The sequence below is a fragment of the Cibotium barometz genome, chromosome 40, assembly GCF_041138505.1.
Source record: "Cibotium barometz isolate CiBa-2024 chromosome 40, ASM4113850v1, whole genome shotgun sequence".
NCBI lineage: Eukaryota > Viridiplantae > Streptophyta > Polypodiopsida > Cyatheales > Cibotiaceae > Cibotium > Cibotium barometz.
In genome coordinates, this window is record NC_141085.1 from 852,573 (window position 1) to 875,034 (window position 22,462).

General features: G+C 46.1%; 2 protein-coding genes across 6 annotated transcripts in view; one reads left to right on the forward strand and one right to left on the reverse strand.

Annotated features, from left to right (window-relative positions):
- Positions 1-22,462, forward strand: part of LOC147615085 (putative inactive purple acid phosphatase 27) — a 126,605-nt gene that overhangs the window by 92,403 nt on the left and 11,740 nt on the right. The gene's annotated exons all lie outside the window — the stretch shown is intronic.
- On the reverse strand, positions 61-1,239 carry LOC147615087 (uncharacterized). Its single transcript, XM_086778880.1, has one exon. It carries the CDS (start codon positions 1,237-1,239, stop codon positions 61-63), a length of 1,179 nt encoding a protein of 392 aa, XP_086635006.1.

A 22,462-nucleotide genomic window follows, 5' to 3' on the forward strand; every position in this document is an offset into this window, starting at 1 on the left:
TCTAGCCATTCATTTGAGTAGACAGTGCGTACCAACTCTCTGCGGACTCGCAGGAGTCTCTCAAGCACAATGAACATGTATGCAAATCTGGGCTGCAGGCTGCAATAGCTCAAGAGTGCTGTAGGCCCGATACATGCTCAAGACTTTTGGCCTCTTCTTCACAAACTTCACCATGCTTCGTGCAGTGCAAAAGATGGCTTCAACCCATTGTATTTGACCTATGTCCTCAATCAATAAGTCGAGGCTATGTGATGCACAAGGGGTCCACACAATGGCTGGAAATTCATCCTCTAGCATAGAGCCCATAGACTTACAATTACTTCCATTATCTGTCACCACCTGCACAACATTCTCAGGCCCAACTTGCACTATAGCCTCCCTTATATGTGTCCAAATAAAGGCACCTGTAACTGTGAGACCTGGGAGGGAGGCATCAATGGCTTTCAAAAACATAGTGCCTTTGCAGCATGACACCAAAACATTGTATACATTTCTCCTTCGTACATCTGACCACCCATCACACAATATAGTGCAGCCATACTTTTTCCATGTTTCCTTCAAGGGCTCTAGCTGCACTTCTATGCATGATTTTTCCCGCTTTAGCTCTCGTGTCCGCAGAGCCTCAGATGTAGGGCCATCCCACTCGCATCCAATGCGGCTGATGGCCCTCATGGTCTTCCTCCATTGATTTGTCTTGGCCACATGAAAGGGAATGGCACACCGTATGAACATCCGGGTGAGCTCCCTAGTTGCCTCTGCAATTGCTTGCTTTTGAAATCCTACTTGGATGCTAGCCCTTTGTACAGTATTTATTGGAGGGGTGTCTTGTGAATGTGATACATCACCTGGCAAAGGAGTCCTCCTTGCATGCACACCCAACACTGAGGTAGAGGAGAAATCTGATCCTGTGTCTCTGCCTCTGGCCCTCTTTGCTGCTGCTGCTTGACTTGAACCAGCTTCATGCTCTTGACCACCCATTGCTGTAGATACTTCCTCTTCGGGAATGGCCAAACGCTTTCGCCTCCACATTTCAAGGCTTTTCCGAACATCTAGAGGAACAGAGGGGCATGGCCCTACATCTTTGTTTGGAACATGAGCAAGATGGTCCTTCACACGGGTGACACTCCCCGTTTTGACCAACCCACAATATTTACATCTCCATTTCCTGGAGCCACCAGATCCTGCATAACCCCCCACTTGCTCCACATGCTGCCAAAAAGGATCCGGAGTCCGAGCCATGTTACTTAACTTACTTGTGCGGTTCGAGGTCGGAAGACTCGGAGAGATTCGAGAAGTGGAGGCTGTTTTTCTGGTCCTGCAGGCTGCGAGCAAGGTGTGACTCCTTCTTGCTTGGTAGAGCTTAGATGGCAAAGGTGGAGGCCCCAAGTAGAGAGGTAGAGGGCGTGGTAGAGGGCTGATGTGGAGGTAGAGGAGTAGAAGGCAAGGTAGATGGGTAGAGCAGCTCCAAACAGGCGGCGGAAAGAAGGCACAAAATGCCGGCGAAAGAGAGCACGCGGGTTTCTAAACCCTGGAAAAAATAAAACTTGGAAACGCCGTTTCCGTTTCTGGAAACGTTTCCGAAACGTTTCCACGTTTCGGTGGTCCAGAAACGGCGTTTCTAGAAACTATGGATGTCGCCGAGGAAGCACCAAGGGGGGTTTTGAACCCATGACCTCTTGGTCCTAGGCAAACACCTTCACCACTTGAGCTATCACCTCATTGGCCCATTAAAATAGGTTTTATCTTAGTTTTCTTGCCCAAAAGAACTTTTCCATGGTTTCCTTCATTGACAAGGATGTTGTGGAGATTACTCATGGGATGAGCGAGTGACTCTTGGACTTGGATCTGGACTTGGACTTGGATTTGGATTTTGACTTGATTATTGGATTGGAACTAGACTGGGACTTGATCAATGGATTGGAACTAGAGCTTGGACTTGATCATTGGACTAGAACTTGGATTGGAACTAGAACTTGGACTCGGACTTGGATATGGACTTGGCAGGAACTTGGAACTTGGACTTGGACTTGGACTTGGATTTGGATATTGAATCTGGTACTAGCCCGGTGAGAGATTCTTGTGGATTATCCCCGTGGTGTGCTCGGCATTAGAGATCTCGTGCCTCGACACCGACTTCGACTTAGGGGTTCTACATCGGCATATTTGTTTGCTTTTGTATTCATTGATTGTATTGATCCTAGCCAGCGTGCCCGTGGATTGTTCCTGAATAGATTCTTGAAAGGAGGCGAGGCCTGTTCCCCACTCAGTGTGGTGTACTGTGCAAGATCCCATTCCCTTCTCTCTCTTCCCTCTCTCTCTATATCTTTATCTCTTGGACACGTGGTTGAGTCTATCACACTGCACACTCAGTGTGGTGTACTGTGCAAGATCCCATTCCCTTCTCTCTCTTCCCTCTCTCTCTATATCTTTATCTCTTGGACACGTGGTTGAGTCTATCACACTGCACACCCCTCTAGGCTTACAATATCTCCCTGTAACTTGTGCCGTGCAACCCCCTCGTATCAGCTCGTGCATCCTGCTCTCTCTATGTGTTACGTTGTCTCTCTTCGCTTCTCTCCATTTACCTCCTCTCTCTTTGTAACCCTGGCTTTCTCTTCTTGCAGCCCTTAGCCCCTTCTCTCTCTTTGTAACCCTTTTTTTTTTTTGGAGAATCACCCCCCCCCCCCATGGGCGGGCCCTTTCCCCACCACCTTTCAATCTCGCTGTTGCCCAGCTATATCTAGTGAGCATTGAACCCACCAAGATACATGGTAGGAGACATACAACCCTCCTCTATCTTAACGGGGTGGCAATGCAGCATTGTGGGTTATTGACTCTTGACGCGAGAGGGAGGGGGGGTCGTTCATGAGTTTGAATACCTGCTGGTGCACCCCTTGGTTCATGGCCTTGGCCACGAAAGAAACACCACTTACGGGTGGGCACCCGCTTGGCACCTGCAGGGGGGAGAAAAACTGCTACTATCGAAGAATCTACTCAAAGAAAAAGAAAAAAAACCACCCTCTATCTTCATAGCTCTCTCTCTATCCGCCGCCGCCCCTATATGTAACCCTCGTCTATCTCGTAACGCTCACTCTGTCTCCACCACCTCCTCTATCTTCGTAACCCTCACTTTCTCTGCCTCCTCCTCTCTCTGAGTAACCCTCCTCTCTCTTCGTAACCTTGCTCTTTTTCTACCTGTGGATTCCTTCTAGAGATGGGTGCTATGCGCGAGCTGATTATATATAATGGAATGCCCCAATGGCCCTCCTTTGGCATGCTCACATGCTTTCCACGTTGCGGTGGTTGGAGTATAGTAGACTATCTGATGGGGTCTCCTACTTTATGCAATGCATCCAAGAATTCACCATATATCCCCCCCCAACCCTCATATTGGAGCTGATTGTTCTTACCTAACTTTCGCCATGTTCGGATTGCAAAGTGTGGTACCTGGACTTCGGACCACATGGCGACCCAATTTTCCATCACCATTCAGCCTCGCCACAGAGGCGGCCCGAGCATTATTGATCCTTCTATGCAGAGAAGAGCCCTTCTAGGCAAGTTGATCATTAGAGGCCTCCTCCCAGGTGGTGAGCCTTGGAAGGACTTTCTCATGGCCCGTATCTCCGTCTGCACTCCAATTCTTGGCGGTCCCTAGCCCCCAAGCCCGAGATGGATCTTCATAGAGATGAGGACCTGCGGCTTGAGCCCATCCTTCGAAGACTGATTTGTGGCCAGCCTCTTTTGAGCCTAGGACCACATTCGTTCTACTCTCCCCCAGTCCTGGACAAGCAGAGACTTCATCAGCCCCAATGGTCTGGAACCCCTTGATTACCCTTCCTAGTGGTCGCATGCTAGGCTTCTGTCCTCACGTCTCATGGATGAGCTATCAAACCAGTCTCTTGGAGACTGGCTCAACACCTTCAGGCGGCTCCCATCAGATGTCCTGGAGCAGAGCCTAGTTGGGATTTTAGGCAGAGACAACTCTCCCTCGACATCAACTCTTCCATCCCTCCGGAGTGGCTTGCACCAGTCCATGACCCACCTCCCCCTGAGTGGGTAGGGGTTTTTACCCGACATTATATCCCGATAGCAGTCCATGGTGTAGATGGAGACACACACATGACTTTTTCTATAGGGTCACACGATAGATTGCAGCCCCCAGACCGAAACCCCCCCCCCCCCCCCCCCCCCCCCCAAGCCCTCGATAGAGGACCTCAACAGCTGCACTGTACATAGGGTGAGAGTGATTGAGTTTCATGACCTTAGATGGCATGCAAACCCTCCCTATGACAGTGGCCAGAGAGAGATTGTGGAGATTATGGTTATGGAAGGGCCAACCACTAATGCGGCTGCAGTGGGATCCAGGCGAGTGGTAGTGGCACGATCCCTTCACCCCTGAGGATGCCCCTGACATCCCCTTCTTTGAGTACATATTCTGCCTGGGTCATAGGATTCAGATGCCAGAGGTTGATAGTACGACACAGAGGTTGATAGTACGTCAACGGTAGCAGTACACTGGAAGAAGCAGGACGTCCTTGCGCGTTTCCTTCGTAATTATTGAAAACGACTGTGGGACAGCTTTCGGCCACGGAAGATTACTCTTTTCCTTTGGTAGATAGCTCACAAGAGCTTGGTAGTGGGCACTTGGGTGTGGACACCCACACAAGTCACATTGTCATTGCCTTTGGGATTGTCCCAAGGCACAACAGGGTTGGTTGCGGATCCTTCGTATCTTCACCATGGACCAGGCATCTGCCCACACCATTACATGGGGAGCGGTAACTTGGGCTTCTAAGTCAACACGGGTCCTAGCATATCCTCGGGGTTAGAGACAGCGAGGTTACTTGGCATTTAGGCTGCCTATTTGGCTGTCCCACCCCCGCGTCCCCCCCCCCCAATTGTTTGAGATAGCCTTCCTTTGAGAGCAGCCAACCAACGAGGAAGAGCCCCTTTCTGTCGCCAATTGTTTTTCTTGTCTTCCTTGATTGAGACTGGGGCCGTTTCGGCTGCATTTGGTTACTAATGGAAATATCTTTTCTTGGGAAAAAAAAAACTTCTAGAGGATTAGAGAGATGCCTCAATCTAGCACCTTCAAGGAAGCCATATATGTATATAGTAGGTCGATGGAGCCATTTCTTATGATTGGATCACGCATCTTTCATCATGAGCAAGTCCATGCTACCATATTCCTTGTGATTGGATCATTGGCATCTTATATTATGATTCTTACCTTTGTTGGATGGGAGTATTTTCTTGGACTTGAGTGTCTCTTCATGTGGTTTGTACACTTTGGAGCCATGATGGGGCTACCATTTCTACCCTATCCAATCAAGAAGGAGAGTAGTATGCTTACTTGACTAGCACTCCATTCTTGGAGCTATAATGGAGCCTATCAAGATAGTAGGTCGCTTGGAGAAACACAATTTCATTGACCCGATTCTTGATTTTGAGGCATGCAATTTTTGGAGTTTGTGGCTCTATGATGGCTCATTTATTCACTCTTCATTGGGATTGGAGAGTGGGAGTAGATTGACGCTAATGACCCTATGAAGATATATAAATATATGAATATAAATATAAATAAATAACTTAATAAATATAGATAAATAGATATCTGTATCTATTGATAGATATCTAAATAAATAAATAAATAAATGGACTCTACATTAGGAAAGTCATGAAACCACTTTTGCTTTTGAAAAAAACTATAGTGTAAACTTAGTACTCTTTTAGAAGGAGACATATCTTTCTCTCTTTTTTTTTTTTTGGTGACTTCCAATTTACCAATGTGGAGAGCAGTGGTTGGTGCGGATCCATCATTGTCTATAGATGCACACCAGTTGCTATTAAGCTAGTTCAACAATTGTGTGGCTTGTTGGCAGTTTGAGGAGAGACATGGTTTATATTGCTTAAGGCTCTACTGATTGGTTGGTTAGTCTAGTCCATAGAGTGAGGAATCAAACCTTGTAACAACCTCGTACTACTCTAGCCTCACTATTTCTCCTTAATCAACATGATAAGCTTTAAAATAAAATCAAAATCTCATAGAAAAATTCATGAACTCAAACATCACAATTATTAAAAAAATTTGAAATAATTATTCACAAAGGCTAGGGCTTGGCCATAAGTCCGCACTAGAGTCCCACCAGTGAGTGGCCCCCTAGATCAAGCACGAGATTTTATTAATCTTGCCCAAATGATTATAAGGCTAGATGGGTAATGCCCATTTATTTATCTTGCAAGGGGGACTTTTAAATAGGTCCCCCATTTACTAGATTAAGTAGCTAGTTTGGAAGGGTAATGCCCATTTATTTATCATGAAAGGGGGACCTTTAAATAGGTTCCCCTTTACTAAATTAAGTAGCTAATCTAGCTTGAGTTCCAAAAAGGAACTTCCTTTTCTGAAAAAAAAAACAGCTTTCTTTATAGAAACAAACTAGAAAGTTTTACTTTGTTTACAAAAGTAAATTTCCTCTTTTTCTCATTAAAAAGATTCCACATAAGAACATATATACGTTTCTAGGTCATTTTAATCTAACATATTTTTTCTTTCTAATCTTGATTAAGAAAAAAGACCTCCTGTTCTTCATTGTTGTGATAATCCTCCCCTTCAGAAAAAAGTTGTCCTCGACTTTAAGTTTAGGAAAACCAAGTAAATTTTTTCATATTAGTCGAACGTTGAGCTGCGAGCTCTTCCCCCCTCGAACTGTGCTACCCCCACCATCGCCCCTTTCGCCATTTCCGTTCACCCCTCGCCAGCCCCCCTTTGCTGCATGGCTACCTCTACGCTCTCCCCTCTCCTTCCCACTGTCCCCTACCCCCCAATTCCGCTTGTGCTATCTCTTTCCCCCCCTCCTCCCAACCATCTTGGGACTGCCTGTGGATTACAATTTCTTTCGGTGTCTTCCTATCGAAGAAACTGATATTCTCGAGGAGACAGTGGCCCCCATTCGGATTTGTGTCACCAACGTATTCACTCGCCTTTGGCCTCTGGCTCGGATGGAGCTGGGAGGCTGAGGCCTTAGAGATTAGGACGGGAAGGTGGTGTCCTCCAGCGTGGAGGTGTTGCTCTTTGTGTTCCTTCATATCTCAGTTGTAGTACCTCTTCTCCCCTCTTACAGATACCCTCATTGTGACCGATGGAGTTCAGAGTATGCTTACTCGCGAGCTCGCACAAGGTGGTGACGTATGGAGGACAGAATCCGTGCCCACTTGGCGTGCCTTCGTCCCAGGACCGACTATGACTACTCCCTGTCAAGTTCTCATTCACGGAGCCCGAGGGGACAGATTTTCCCTTTCTCACTTGGTCGGGTAGGGCTGTCCACCATTGGCACAATACCTCTTCCTTTTTGTTGCTAAGGCCACTAGCAGTTTTCTCTCAGCTTAGGAGACGGGGTTCCAGGGTTTCCACCCCCATCCATACTCAGGAGGAGCTGTTGGACTTAGAATTTGCAGATGACACAACAACATACTTATCCGGAGATGTGGGGAATCTCTAGAGGTTCGCAGAGGTGATAGAGATTTTTTGTCGCGCATCACGAGTGCAGATCAACTGGCACAAGTCATGTGGTTTTTGGGTAGGCTCTACACCCACCCCGACTTGGCATCCGGTTGAGGCTTTCGAGTGGATCCCTAGGGGCACTCTAGTCCACTACCTTGGATGCTAGGTGGGCATTGATATGTCCCCGGAGCAGCAGCTAGCCCCTCTTCTTCTCAGCATTCGGAAGAAGCTTTTGTACTAGAGTTCTACGCGGCTATCCATAGCCGACCAAGTGGTGGTGGCAAACGAGGTCCTCTTGCCACCATGTGGTATATTAGTTCATGTCGGGCCTTCTTTGGAGCTTGTATTGGTTAGGTACAACGGATGATCTGCAACTTTTTGTCGAGCAGCCATGATGGGAGGCTTGCGCGGGCCAAGGTGGCCTGGAGAGTGATCATCCAGCCGCGATGTAGAGGGGGACTAGGCATCATTGACCTCGCCATTCCGAGTCGTGCCTTGCCAGACAAGATGATTGTTAAAGGACTTCTTCCAGGTGGTGAGCCTTAGAAGGACTTCCTCTTGGCAAGGATTTTAGCTCGCACTTAGAGCTTGGGGGGCCCTTGGCCGGAGAGCACCAGATGGATCTTCACAGAGATGCGGGCCCGTGGTTTTAGCCCAGCATTTGAGGATAGATTTGCCCCAGCCTTCTCCGTGCTTGGGATAACATCATGCCGCCCCTCCAGCAATCAGTTCCCAATTGCAATGGTCACGTGCTGAGGGTTTGGCCTCATGTATCATTGGGCGCGTGAGCATAGGACCTACGAGATCTCTTGGAGATTGGCTTGCATTCAGACAGCTTCCCCTGAGGCTCAGGAGAGAGGCCTTGGTTGGGATTCGGGGGCAAAGATAGACTTAGCCTCGACATCGACTCTGCTACTCCTTAGGATTGGCTGGCCCCTTTCCCAGACCTGACCCCCCTGCAATGGCTGGGCGGGTTTACTCGGCATGATATTCCCTTGGCAGTTCATGGCATGGATGAGAGTTGTGTTTTGCTCACTTTTTCTATTGGAACCCATGGTAGATTAGAGAGATCAGAGCCCCCTCTGGATGACAACAGTGGATGCACCTTATAGAGGGTGAGGGTGATCGGATTTCAGGCCCATGAGTGGCACATTGACCCCCCTCCAGCCAAGGTGGCCAAGGAGAGACTCTGGCGTCTATGGATTTGGGAGAGCTGGCCCCTCACACGCCTCCAGTGGGACCCGCGGGAGTGGACTTGGCGCGATCCAGTTGACAAGGAGGAGATAATCAAACTTTGGAGAAGCAGGCTGCTCCTCATTGGAACCCTCAGAAGAAATAGAGTCAATCTGCTCCAACTCTGTACTAAAAGTAGCCAAATGCTGTACAAGAGCATCCTTTGAAAAGGTCGGCAATCCAAGATGTAAAGACTCTGTATAAAAGATGGGGTCCATCTGCCCAAACTCCGTACCATGAGTTGCCCAATGTTGTACATATGCACACGCCACTGAGGTGGGCATCGCAAGGTGAAAGGACTCCACATGCCCCTCTGAAAACTGATGTCGCCGAATTGGTACAAGCCCAACCTGATTCTGATCCAAATCCAAAAAACTCTGGAAGTACCGCTGTGCCCCAGGCACAGTTAGCAACCACAAATCCAAAGCATCCCACTGGGTCCAAAAATCCATTCTCCAAAACAACAAACCTGCACACTGCATCAAACTAGCAGGAGTAGGGGCATCCTGAGAAGCATCACAAAGAGAGGCAGAGGTAAGACTCCTCACAATGAGGAAGGGAAGCAGGAATATAAATTGCAATGGTAACAAGATCCCAAGAATCAGCACAACAAACAAGTGATCCATGTGAAAGGATCACACCTCACAGGCAAAACACCCTCCTTTCTCTGCAAACATTGGAAAGAACACAGGCTCAGACAAAATAAACTCTGCTCAGGATCTCTGAAGAGATCACTACTCTCCTCTAAAATCTGTAAACTCCTATCACAGAAGAAAGTCTCCACAGATACAAAACAGCTCCCAAAACTCATCCTCAAGTGAAGTAGCTGGAGATAGGCCCCCTTTGAGTGTAGAAAACTCCTTTGGGAAGCAAAGCGCAGCCAAAACACTGCTGTCCAGCAAAAAACAGCACTCCACCGCCAACAGAAGGCAAGGAACGCGAAGAAACCGGGTAACTGTGTAGCCTAGGAAAAACACATATATAGATGCTCCAAAATCAGCAAAACGCTAACTGAAATCAGAAATTCAGTATCCTCCTCAAGTACCAAACTGCCTCCAAAGCCACAATCCAAACAAAACCCCCTCTGCAAGTGATCTGTGTCCACTGGAGAAGAAAACGCAGCACCAACAGAGGGCTGCAATCCTGAAAATTCAGGCTAACCAGTGTCCACATGTCACAAACCCCTATATTCTAGGGACATGCGGATGCGTGTCAGGCCTAGAAACATGCGGATGCATGTATGTATTATACCTGGGCATGTGTATGGATCATATGAGTGGATGCATATGAGTCCAAGGACATGGCAGGACATTTGTGGACTTTCAGGCGGTGCCCGTGTGGATTCCGGCCATGCACACATGGTGTGTTATGATGGCAAGCAGAATATTTTCAAGTACAAGAATGATGATAGGTGGTTCTCCAAGTTTACATGTGCACAATGCATAAATGATGCATGCCATAACTTTATTTTACTTTGTGTGACATTGTCTTGCTGCCTGGACAATGCTTGTTATTTTGGCTTGTGAAGTCCGAGGGACCGGGGACGGCCGGGCACCTTGTGGACACTTGTGTGCACTCCTGTTTGGGCCTAAAACTGTGGGCTTATGGGTTTTGCAGGTGGTAAGTGCGTCCACACTCAATTTACAGCTTACTTCATTTACTACTAAGGTTTATTGGTTTGCAGGTCCACACTCATTAATAAGTGGCCGGACAACTTATAATGCGTTCGCATTTGGTTGGACCAAAATTAATAAAGTCCGGACAACGTATGGCCATTTCCCATTTGGTTGGACCTAAACTTATAGAAACATGACAAATGGAGCACTATGGGCTGGACACCTACCTGGACACCTTATGGGGACACATGTCAGCCAGCATGTGTACCCACCAGGCCCCTGAGGTGGCACCTGAAAAAGGCGCCTCCCTCAAGAGGCCCTTTTGGGCTGTTTTACTCATTATTCAACATATTGGAGAGCTGGTTGGAGCTTTGGGAGTTGCTACAAGGCTGGTTGCTTGCTTCCCGGACTCACACAAGCTTGGACAACGATCCCCACACTCTTCTAAAGGGCTGGTTGGTAAATTTCAGACCTGCAATTTCTGGTTATTGCGAGTTTTGGGCTGGTTACAGGTGTCCAAAGTCAACTTGGACAGTACAGGACAGCTCTAGGGACCTCCACAGGGCTGTAGGACCCTTTACAGGTGGATTTCTCGCGACAAAAAGTTGCTGTTTTGGACTGGTTATTGCACAAAACAGGTCGGACAGCAATGGAATATGTGAGCATGGATGTGTCTCAAGGATTCCTGGTATAGCAGGTGCTTAGGGCAAGCATTGGGGACACTTGCTCCCGGAGAACACAGGTTTCTGGATCAGTTTCTCGCGTGGAAACAGGGCCTAAAGATCCATTTACATCTTGTGCAGGGCGGAGTGTACCTGTGAGGATTGTGATACTCTTGTGCAAGGCGGATGTACCTATGAAGAGGCTTGTGCAGGGCGGATGTACCTCTGTGTAGGGCGGATGTACCTACAGATTCTCTTGTTTGAAATGTATTCATTCATAATGTATTTGGAAGAATCAGGTGCAAGCTGGTGGTGAATCCCCAGGCACCCGTAATCTTGTACTTTGCAGACTCTTTTGGTAATATAACCTAAAGGGGGGGGGTCAGCCTATCATCGGCCCCTTTATGTGATGTACTGTCATTTTCAGCTTTGTGGTTGTAATGCTCAATAGTGTTAAGTGCTCAGAATCTTGTTTACATTTATACGATTCCAATACATGCGTCCGCCTCCCGTTACACCACACCTCCTATGAGGAAAAACGTTGAAGAGAAGGTACCTTCGGGTCCAACAGAAGGAGCCCAGGTGAAGGTAGAGCTACCAGCAGAACCAATTCAGAAAAGCGTAGCAACCATGGCTGCAAATCTGAAAACAGAGAGGTATTCGGGGCAATAGATAGGTCTGAATCTGGAAAAGCAGAAGAGATATAGTACACCGAAGTCCCAGAGCAGCAAACAGCATTAGAAAACCCTCTGTAGGAGAAAAATGCAGCAAATATTGCTGCTGTCCTGCACAAAACAGGCGGCCAGCACAACAGGCAGATAGATGCTGAAGAAAACGCTGCAAAACTGCTTGAGGAAACACTTGTAGAAGAAAACGCAGCAAATTAGGTGCTGCTGCCCTGAAAACAGTGCAGCCGAGAGATGAAGGGGGTTCTCAGAAGGTCAAAACCTGATCTGGATGACCACGGGCTGCAGTGGAAAATGCCTGGAAGAAGCCAGCCGACCAGCAGCAACCTGAGAGAAAAAAAACGCAGATCTGTCCATCTGCAGAAAAACGCAGCCAAGAGGGAGAGGAGGGAGCATCCAACACTGTAGTTCACCAGCGCTTTGATACCATGATAGAATGCACGGCGAAAGAAGGGAAAGTGGAAACACAGGAGACAGTGTGAGAGAGATGGAGAGGAAACACAAGTATGGACCTGCTCGCAATATCATCAACCAAGAATACATGTACCGAGCAAGAGGGGAAGAAGACCTCGTATGTGAGGGATTGCAGCAAACAATGCTAAGAAATAAAAAAGAGCGAGGGAGGGACCGGCTTTATATATGCCCAGATGTAGGTAGCCGACCAGCTCATGACTAGGGAAAAAAGTGCCCAAGACTCCATAAAGTGGGGATAAAATATAGGAGAAATATGTGAGGGGTGACCAGCTCCTCTAGCTAACATGGTCAGCCCTAGAGGCTAAAATAGGACACCAAACACGAAGCCAACAACAACAAGGAGATGATGTCTAACACATAGGCAGTCGACCAGTAGTTTGTCCGAGGTGCAGCCACCCTTAGGAGTCCCTCATGCAGAGTCCATTAGGAGCATTTGACTTGACATCATTCATACCCTCTGTGGCCAGTGGGGGAAGTTGCAGGTTGGCTCTGATCGTATGCCGAAGCGGCGGGAAGCATTCTTGAGGCTATGGTGGCTTTGCCCTTTTCTCACAGATCGAGGTGGTGAGCCCCTGTGTGGTTATTCCCTCCCCCTCCCCTTGTATGAGATAGCCTTCTCCCCATAGAGCGGCCAGCCAGAGGAGAAGTGCATCTTCCCCCACCCCTTGATTCTTGGATCCTCGCCCTGAACATGGAGGCGAGTTTGTATCTAGCCCTTTGCGGTTGTACTTAGCCCTTCGTGGCTGGTTTTTTGTTAACTAATAGAAGGATATTTTTCTCGGGATAGGAAAACCAAATATCCTTATTAATAACAATCAAGCATATGATTACTTAATTTCATGGATTTGTAATCTTCTTTAAGAATAGTTCTTGAGTTTTGGAACTTAAAGTATGGATTTGGCTCAAGGATTTTGGCCATATTTCAATGGTTTTGGAGTACTAGGCATTTTGCAATGGTTCAAGGATTCTAGCTATCATGTAGTGATTCTGGGGCTGTGGCTATCTTGCAATGGTTCTAGGGTTCTAGCTAACCTTGTGGAGGTTTTGTGGATCTAGCCCACACTTCAAAGAGTGAATATAAATGCAGAGAGAGAGAAGTACAACTTGTGTTGAAAAACATGCAAGTGAGTTATGTATTAGATTTTTCATCATTCATATATACAAGATAAGTCACATGTTGACTTTTTGTGCCATGTGTATCTAGCCACATCATATTTATTTAATAACACACCATGTGAAAATACTAAGGTACACACAAGAGTGTGTTCCCATGCACTTATTTATCCTAACCCCCTAACACATTTATCACTACCAAATGTGCATAAATCCTACCAATCCCCCCGTGTAATGATAATGTGATATTTACATAGTAGTAGCAGTAGTAGCAAATCAATCTTCAAAAGATAGTAAGCCTAAAGCTTTGTGAAAAGTTTCAAACTTTGGCCGAGGAGTCCCATGGTGAACATATCTGCAATGTTGTTTTGTGTCGGATAGTAGACCAGGCTGATCTCTTTTGCATGTAACCTCTGTCTCTCACATAGTGGTAGTGAATCTCTATGCTTGGTTCTAGCATGAAAATCTGGATTTCGTGCTACAACCATAGCACTCGACTATCAATGAGGATGGGAGTCATAGTATATTGACTTTCACACAAGTCTTCCATAAGCCTTCGGAGCCAAACGCATTCAACTGTCACAGTGAAAGTTGCTGTGTGCACTCAACTATCAATGAGGATGGGAGTCTAGTATATTGACTTTCACACAAGTCTTCCATAAGCCTTCGGAGCCAAACGCATTCAACTGTCACAGTGAAAGTTGCTGTGTACTCAGCTTCACACGATGAGGTAGCCACAGTTTGCTGCTTTTTACTTAGCCAGGATATGCATGAATTCTCAAGCAAAAAGAAATTCCCACTGTGGGCTGACGAGTGTCATAATCCCCAGCCCATTCTAAAGGCCACAGCTGAAAATCAACCCCCTTGGCATATTCAATCCAAGAGTTCATGTGCCCTGCAGGTATGTGAAAATGTGCTTAACAGCCTGCCAATCCTTTGTTCCTGGGCTGTGCATAAACTTCTTGAGCAAGGACACACAAATGTGATGTTTGGTCGGGTGTTGCAGAAGTAAATGCTGGCTGTAAATGCCGGCATATCAAAGGCTCGCCTGCATCATGTATACGGAAGCCGAGCACCTGGTTCTACCGGAGTAGAGATCGCCTTACAGTCTTCCATGTTAAACCTTTTCAATAGTCCTCTTATGTACTTAGCAATGTCATCATCATCTTGCTTACACTCTTCCATGTTGAACCTTTTCAACAGTCCTCTTATGTACTTAGCAATGTCATCATCATCTTGCTTACAGTCCTCCATGTTGAATCTTTTCAATAGTCCTCGCATGTACTTAGACTGCAGCATAGCAATGGCATCATCTTGCTGCATAAACTGTATGCACAAGTTGTAGTGCATAAGGCCCCAAATCTGACATGTCAAAAGAAGACTTCAAATCAGCCTTGAAGGCTGAGATTTTTACTTCTTGTGTCCGTCACAAGCATGTCGTCAACATACAAAACGCTGATAAGAATGCCCGCACCCTTTTTCTTGGCATAGAGTGTGCTCTTAGTTGAAAACCTTGGCTCACGATATAAGCATGTGTTTTGTCATACCAAGCTCGAGGAGCTGCTTTAAACCATACAATGCCTTCTTTAATGTGCGCACTTTGTGCTCTTCACCAAGCACAACAAAACCAATGGGCTGATTTACATTTGCCTCTTCTTGAAAATCCTCGTTGAGAAACACAATCTTTATATCCAACTGATGCACTTGCCAACCCATATGTGGAGCCAATGCTATCATTGAGCGGATAGTGGTCATCGTGCACGTTTTGAGCAGCGGTCTCATCATAGTCGATTCCCTTTCATTGGGAGCACGCAAGTCCACCGAATTCCATGTGTTTTTCTTTTTAATAGAAGCAATATTATCATGCATGGCTTCCATCGTGTAACGGAAGGGCAGTGTGATACATGAAATTGAATAACTATAAACCATGATTAAGCATAAACCATGACATAATTCAGTCAAGAGTAGACAGAAAAAAGAGGGAGATCTTGCAAAGGACACCACAGTAGGGGCCGGAAGATGGGCCGACCTCCCCCCTTTAAGGCTAGATTACCCAAAAGGAGTTTGATACAAATACAAACTCGTGGGTGCCCGGGGTTCACCACCGGTCTGCACCTGGATTCTTCCAGATACAAAGATGAATACAGGTAAAACAATACCTCGTGAACCTCATGGTTGACATGCCATAGGATCATTCAAGCCCACAGCTCTGCTTGTGCACAAGCCCAATACTGGTGAACCTTCTGGTTGCAAAAACAAGCTTCTGGTGACGGTTTCACCCAAAAGGGTATGTACCCCTCAGATTCAGCTCTACTAAGTGCCCAATTGCCTGTAGACAACCTAGAAACAAGTTGACCAGCCGTGTTCACAAGTACTTCACTTTGTATGGGCTGAAAACAGTCCTGGACAGCCGCTTAATATCTGCACAAACGCTCTAGAAGCCTGTAGCGAAATTGTTTTTGTTTCCGGCAGCTGTTGGAGATGTCAATCAGCTGTGATGCCATGGCGTAGGAACTGATGGTTTGTGACAAATGTCACTATTTGGCTGCCCACTTGGATGATAGGCCAGATCCATGGCAAGTCCCCAATATCCTTCAACAGATTATTCAAGCAATGTGCCATGCAAAATGACACGGTGATGTTGGGGTACATGCTCTCGATGATCGCTCCGACTGCCCTGTTTGAAGCCCCCCATTAGCAACAAAGCCCACAACTAGGTCTGGGCCAATGATATCTATGCCACTAGCTCACTTTGCTGCTAGCACATCAGCACTCTTCCCGGTCGCAGAAGCATCATGTGAGGCGATGAAGTACATCTCACCGCGCGGGAATATGCGACAAGGCCATGGATGGACCTCTTCCGCGCATCACTCCATCCATCGGCTATTAGGGACACTCCATTCCTTGCCCATTGTCGCTTTGTGTTTTCTATTGCTTGCTCCACAAGCCTCTTCTCCTTCTCTAGCAATGTGGTGCGCAAAGACTCCGATGATGGGGGCGTATAGTTTGGACCATACTCCCCTTTCTTCACCATGACCTTGAAGTAGTCCGATCTATCCACAAAAAAATGAATAATTTAATAACCGATCAACTTCAAAGTTCAAAGTCCAAAGTTCAAGTAACTTGTAAGAAGAACATTGTAAAATGATAGATCTTAAGCTAGACATCTTAATTCTTGATTACTTGGCAGCATGGAAAGAAATGTGGTCATGAAAGAAGAAGTGGGCTATGGCCGTATCCACCTCTTCCTTCTTCTTGGGGTCCCAAGTACCCTCAAGAGTACTTTGCCGGCCTAAGTGTGTGCATGGAGAAGGATGGTGTTGGGGCCCGTTCTTGTGGGGCGGGTGCCGATGAAGTGGATGCACATGGGGATGCCGATGTGGATGCCGAACCTTGGGATGGCCTCACTAGTGTTGCGGGATCCGCGGCCACATGCGGCACTCTCCTCCTTGAAAGCAAGGCCTCTGTGCGGCAACGCATTCAAGAAGCCTCCTTCTCGTCTCCGGTGTGACCTGATCACAAAATCGGACCTCATGACCGGGCTCATGCAAGAGGCAAGCTCTCACTTTATGTGCCCCACCCGTTCACCTATATGGACATAGCTTGCACGACAATGGGGGAGAGCCTCCTCCATTTCCGGGATGATCGGAGTTGACCTCTTCCCACCAAGACCAACCTTCGGTCCTCCTTCCTCTATTCATATTGGCGCCGCCGGAACGAGGTGCGGGGGATGGTTGCAATGAAGATGCATGCCATGGAGGCAAGTGCCAAGGAGGCTCGAGCAATGGAGGTGAGTGTGGGAGAGGCTAAGGGCTAAAGCAACTTGCAAGAGGGGTGTGTGTGTGTGTGTGTGTGTGTGTGTGGTGTGTGTGTGTGTGTGTGGTGAAGGTGTGTGTGTGTGTGTGTGAGTTTTTTGGAGTGCGATCCTGCTCGCCTGCTCGACTGCTCGCCTGCGACCCTGTTCGCCTACTCACCTGCGACCTTGTTCGCTTGTTCGCCTGCGACTCCCTTTGCCTGCGAAGCTGCGACTCTACTCGCCTGTGAGCCTGCGACTCTATTCGCCTGCGATTCCTGCGACTGTCCTCGCCTGTGTCTCCTTTCGATTCTGCTCACCTGTGACACAACTGTCTGTGAGCCTGCAATCTCGTCTCTCCCTCCTCCTACTCTGTGTGTGTATGTGTGTGTGTGTGTGTGTGTGTGTGTGTCGCTGAGATCTTCGCACGCCATCCTCTCTCCCCGTGCAGTTTCGCCTTCCTTTTCAGGTTCAGTTCGCATCTGCAGATTTTCTAGAGTTCGAAGTCAGTTTTAGAATTCCAGTGTATAGAGCTTTTTTTGATTCGCATCAGCAGAAGTCAGTTTCAGTATTCCAGTAAATAGAGCTTCTTTTTGATTCGCATCAGCAGAAATTTTAAAGGCTCCTGTATACAGCATACAGCTTTCATAAATTAAAAAAAAGTTGTTTAGCAGTGTTGTATAGACTTTACTCTTGCAATTATGTCTGAGACTGTTGTGACCTATGCTCGCCGGGATAATGCTGCAGACAGTAACAAGAGGCAGCATGCTGCAATTGAATCTGTCACCATGATTAAGCAAGATTCGTCGGATGCACAGTTTGTATATGAGACTTTATGTGAGGACTTTGTAGACAGTCGTGTCAAATGGAAGGACCCGCCTCCTTCTTTCAGTTACAAGATTAAATTGCCGACGATTGTGTCTCCTCTCCGTAGATACTCAGAGAAAGGGATTATTCTCTTCTTTCCGGGTAAAATGCCTTCTGCGCAAGAAGTAGCTCAATGGATTCAGTCCATTCTAGGTGGACCCTTTGTAGATGGAGTTCACTTTGCAGCAAGGGGTTTTTATGATGTATTACTGTCTGATGGTCAATATAAGCAGCAGATGCTTGAAACTTCTCCCCCTATGTTTGGTGTACAGTTGGTACATGTGTTACCTTGGTCCCCGACCAAGGACTATCAGTCCTTGATTAGGCATCGTTGTCCTGTTTGGGTCGAGGTCGTGGATTTTCCGGAATATTTGAGGGAACATTTGCCAAGTATAGCAGCCACTCTGGGCAAAGTGGTTTGTGCACCTCGTCCTACAGGAAACAAAAACAGATTTTGCATCTTGTGGGATACGGACCATGAGCAACCACCTGCAATTGCTGTTGAAGTAGAAAATGTGCGTGGCATGGGTGCACGTTACTTCAAATTAAATTGGAGAGTCTTTGCAGGTGCTTGTTTCACTTGTCATAAGTTTGGGCATATGGCTTCTGAATGTCCTTCTCTGCTGCATCCTCCGCCGTTATCTGCTGTACCTCCCATTTCAGCGAATCTGCAGCCAACTCAAGTTAAGGAGATACCAACAAATCAAGCCACTCGAAATACTCAAAAGGAGAAAGAGAAAGGAAAAGCTAAAGTTATTCCACAAGTTGTTTCTTCTTTGGCCGTGCCTAATCAACCTAAGGATAAAGGAAAAGATAAAATATCTTCGGTTGAATGGAAAACTCCGAAAAAAGCTACTATGGTTCGTCGTGCTCCCGTTCCTTCACGTAATTGGACTGCATCTGCCACTATTGCACAGTCTTCCACTTCATCGACTATGCTTTCTAGAATATGGTCGGATGTAGTTCGAGGTGCTTCCTCGAGTATGGATGCCGATGTAAATGCTTTGGATATGTGTGTTGATACGAATATGCATGAGTCTCTCTTGATTCAGGGCAAGGGCTCTCTCCCTGATTCAGTTGTTGTTATGCAGCATTGATTTTACTGGCTGTTCATTGTATAAACCTTTGTACAGATTTGATGTTTGATGCTCCAATAAAATGTCTTTCGTACAATATTAGAGGACTTTGTGATCCTAGTAAATTTAGGTTGTTTTGGCACTATGTACATAAAATGCAACCTCATCTGGTGTGTGTGCAAGAACACAATCAGCATACCTTAGTGGGTCAATCAAGTCACTTTGCTGGTTATGATATATTTTATGCGGGCACTCAGCATTACTCGGGAGTTTTTATGCTTGTTAAGCATGATCTGCAACCAATGTTGGCCTACAATGATTCTGCTGGCAGATGGATGGTCATTCAATGTTTATTGTATGGACAAATTTATGAATTTGCAGCAGTTTATGCACCACAAAGCTCGGCTAAAAATCTACATGCTTCAAGACAAAAGGAATGCATCCGAAGGGTGAAAAAATCTGATGGTCAATGGACTCATTCTTTGTCAGAGCTCTCGTATATTGCTAGTCAGCATTTTGCAGCTCTTTTTGCTAAACCGCCAACTACTTCACCTGACATACTTAATGCTCGTTATGCTTTATTGCATCATGTTCGGCCCATTATTTCTCCACAAGATGCTTTGGAATTAGAATCTCCGTTCACTGATATTGAACTTAAAGATGCTTTACGTTCAATGGGTCGATGGAAATCTCCCGGATGGGATGGATTGACAGTGGAATTTTTCCAGGCTTTTTGGTCTCAGCTGGAACAATCATTGCTGTATATGATCAATGAAGCTTGGGCAAATGATGTACTACCATCTTCTTGGAAAGAAGGATTGGTTAAGCTTTTTCCTAAACGGGATCTTTGTGAAGCTTTTTTTGATTGGAGGCCCATTACTCTTATGCCTGTCATCTATAAGCTTCTGACTAAGATGTTGGCAAATCGTATTAAAGGATTTTTACATGATGGTTTGCATCCTGCGCAATATGGTTTTGTGCCTCGGAGGCAAATCAATGATAATTTGGCTAATGCTTATATTGCCATTGAATATGCCAAATACACTAAGCAGGATGTACTCATTTTGCAGGTTGATATCGAGAAAGCTTTTGATTCTGTGCATTGGGACTATATAGCTATGACTATGAGTTATCTTGGTTTCGGTGCGAAGTGGCAAAATATTGTGTATTGGCTCTATAATGACAGTGATGCTTCTTTGATTTTGAGCTTTTCTCTATCGGATTCTTGGAAATTGGGACGTTCAGTTCGCCAGGGTTGTCCGCTTAGTTCCTTGTTGTTTGCTATTGCCACACATCCTTTTCTTTGCTACTTGGATTTTTTGCAAGCTACTGATGAATTGCATGGCTTACAGCTTCCTGCTGGGCATACTTTCCTGGCTCAGGCTTATGCTGATGATTCTTTTTTTATGCCCAAGAATACGCAACAAGATCTTCAGAGATTAATGGAGGCTTTGGAACTTTTTGGTCTGGCTGCTGGTTTGAAAGTGAATTTCCGTAAGTCTACCTTGCTTGCGCTTAACGTACAGCAATGGCATCATGTATTGTGGCCCGGTGGAATACCTCCTGGTGGACATATCGTTCGTCATTTGGGTTACCCTTTGGGTTGGCAGCTGTCATCTTCACAAATGATTCAATGGGTTATGCTAAAATTGAATCGCAAAATTGATTATTGGCAGCTTTCCACTTGGCCTCTTCATGTACGTCTCAGGATAGTGCAGGCTATTGTAATGGCTTACATACAGTTCTTTCTTCCATTGATTATGTGGAGGAAAGCTGATATAGATCGGTTTATGTCTCTGGCAATGGCAGTGGAAAACTCAACATCGTAAAAAGGGTCTTCGTCTTTTGTCAATGCCAAAGATGTGTTCTCCAAAGATACATGGTGGCTTGAACATATTGAATATTCATTTTCATGTGCTTGCTCGTAAATCCACCTTGCTGTTGGAATTTGTACAACAGCGCCAGCCATGGGCTATTATGTTGGGTCATATGTGTATGTCTATGTCTTCACCTGCTTTTGGAAAGTGGACTGTTACGTATTGGGATGCAATTTTCAGCCATTTCGATGGAAAAATTGTCGGCTGCTCTCTTTTATCTAAGTTAATTTTTGCCTGGAAACAGGTTACGCAATATCTTTTTTGGAATCCTAGGCTTAATGCGCAATCTTCTTCGCTTCGCCTTGAGAGTATTCATTGGTCAAAGGCTTTTGATGTACCCTTGGCTCTACGTGAGCCTAGGAAGGCATATTTCCTTTCAAAGAAAGGAGTTTATCTTATTGATGATGTTTTGGATGCTGGTGGCCATGTGCTTTCTTTTGTGGTTGCCGCCAGAAAATTTGGTCTGGGGATGCATTATAGATCAATCTGGCAGCTTATTCGAGAGCTTCTTGCTCCTTTTGAACCAATTGCAAATTTGGATCGTTCTGATCGTTTGGTTGATTGGAGCCTTAGAAGAGAACAACCTGCACGAGGCCCTTTATCAATGGCTAAACTTTCGGTTCATTCGATATATCATCTCTTGTTGCCTGCCTCTTGGGTTCAAGAACATGCAAATCAAATTTGGCATCTTCATAAAAGTCAGGCTTGGTGGAAACAGCGGCTTCATTCTCTTTGGAAATGCAGTCTTCCTTTGAAAAGTAGACTTTTTTTATGGAGATGCTTGATTGGAGTCTTGCCAGTCGGCCTTTTCTTGGCTAGGCGACTTTTGGCACCTTCAACTTGTCATAGTTGTGGTGCTTCTCAAGAGACAGTCTTTCATCTTTTGTGGAGTTGTCCTCTGACCAGGACTTTATTGGATCGGATTGCTGCACGTTGAGCCCGCTTCCAACAGGCACCCTCTGGGAAATACTTTTGGATCTTCGGTCTTCTCCCTTCACCCCTTAGATCCTATAAAGTCTTCTTTGATTGGGTTCGCTACTGGGCTTTATGGACTACCTGGCAGTCTCGCAACAGGATAGTTTTTGCTGGGCCTCATTTGGATGCTTACTCATTCTTCCATTCCTCTCTTCAGCAACCTTTATATGACTGTCTCTCTCTTCATGAGATTGACTCATCTCTGTATGCTCTTTTTACAGATTGTTTTTAGATGTTTAACTATGTTCACACTGAACATAGTGAACACTCTAGTAGTCTCCCTTGTATATGGTCTTTTTGGTGGGTTTTCCTCGTTTTGAGGTTTCCCACCTGTAATTAATGACATGAAGCTTTACAAAAAAAAAAAAAAGTGTGTGTGTGTGTGTGTGCTTGCCAATGGAGAGGCTAAAGCAAGAGGTGAGTGTGTGTGTGTGTGCGGCGTGCACTTGCCAATGGAGAGGCTAGAGCAAGTGGTGAGTGTAGGAGAGCAACAAGACTATAAGTGACAACTTGAAATTACAACTTACCCAAGGTCCCAATGCCACTTGAGGAGAGCTTGAGCCTTGCCCAATGCCCACTTGAGTCTTGT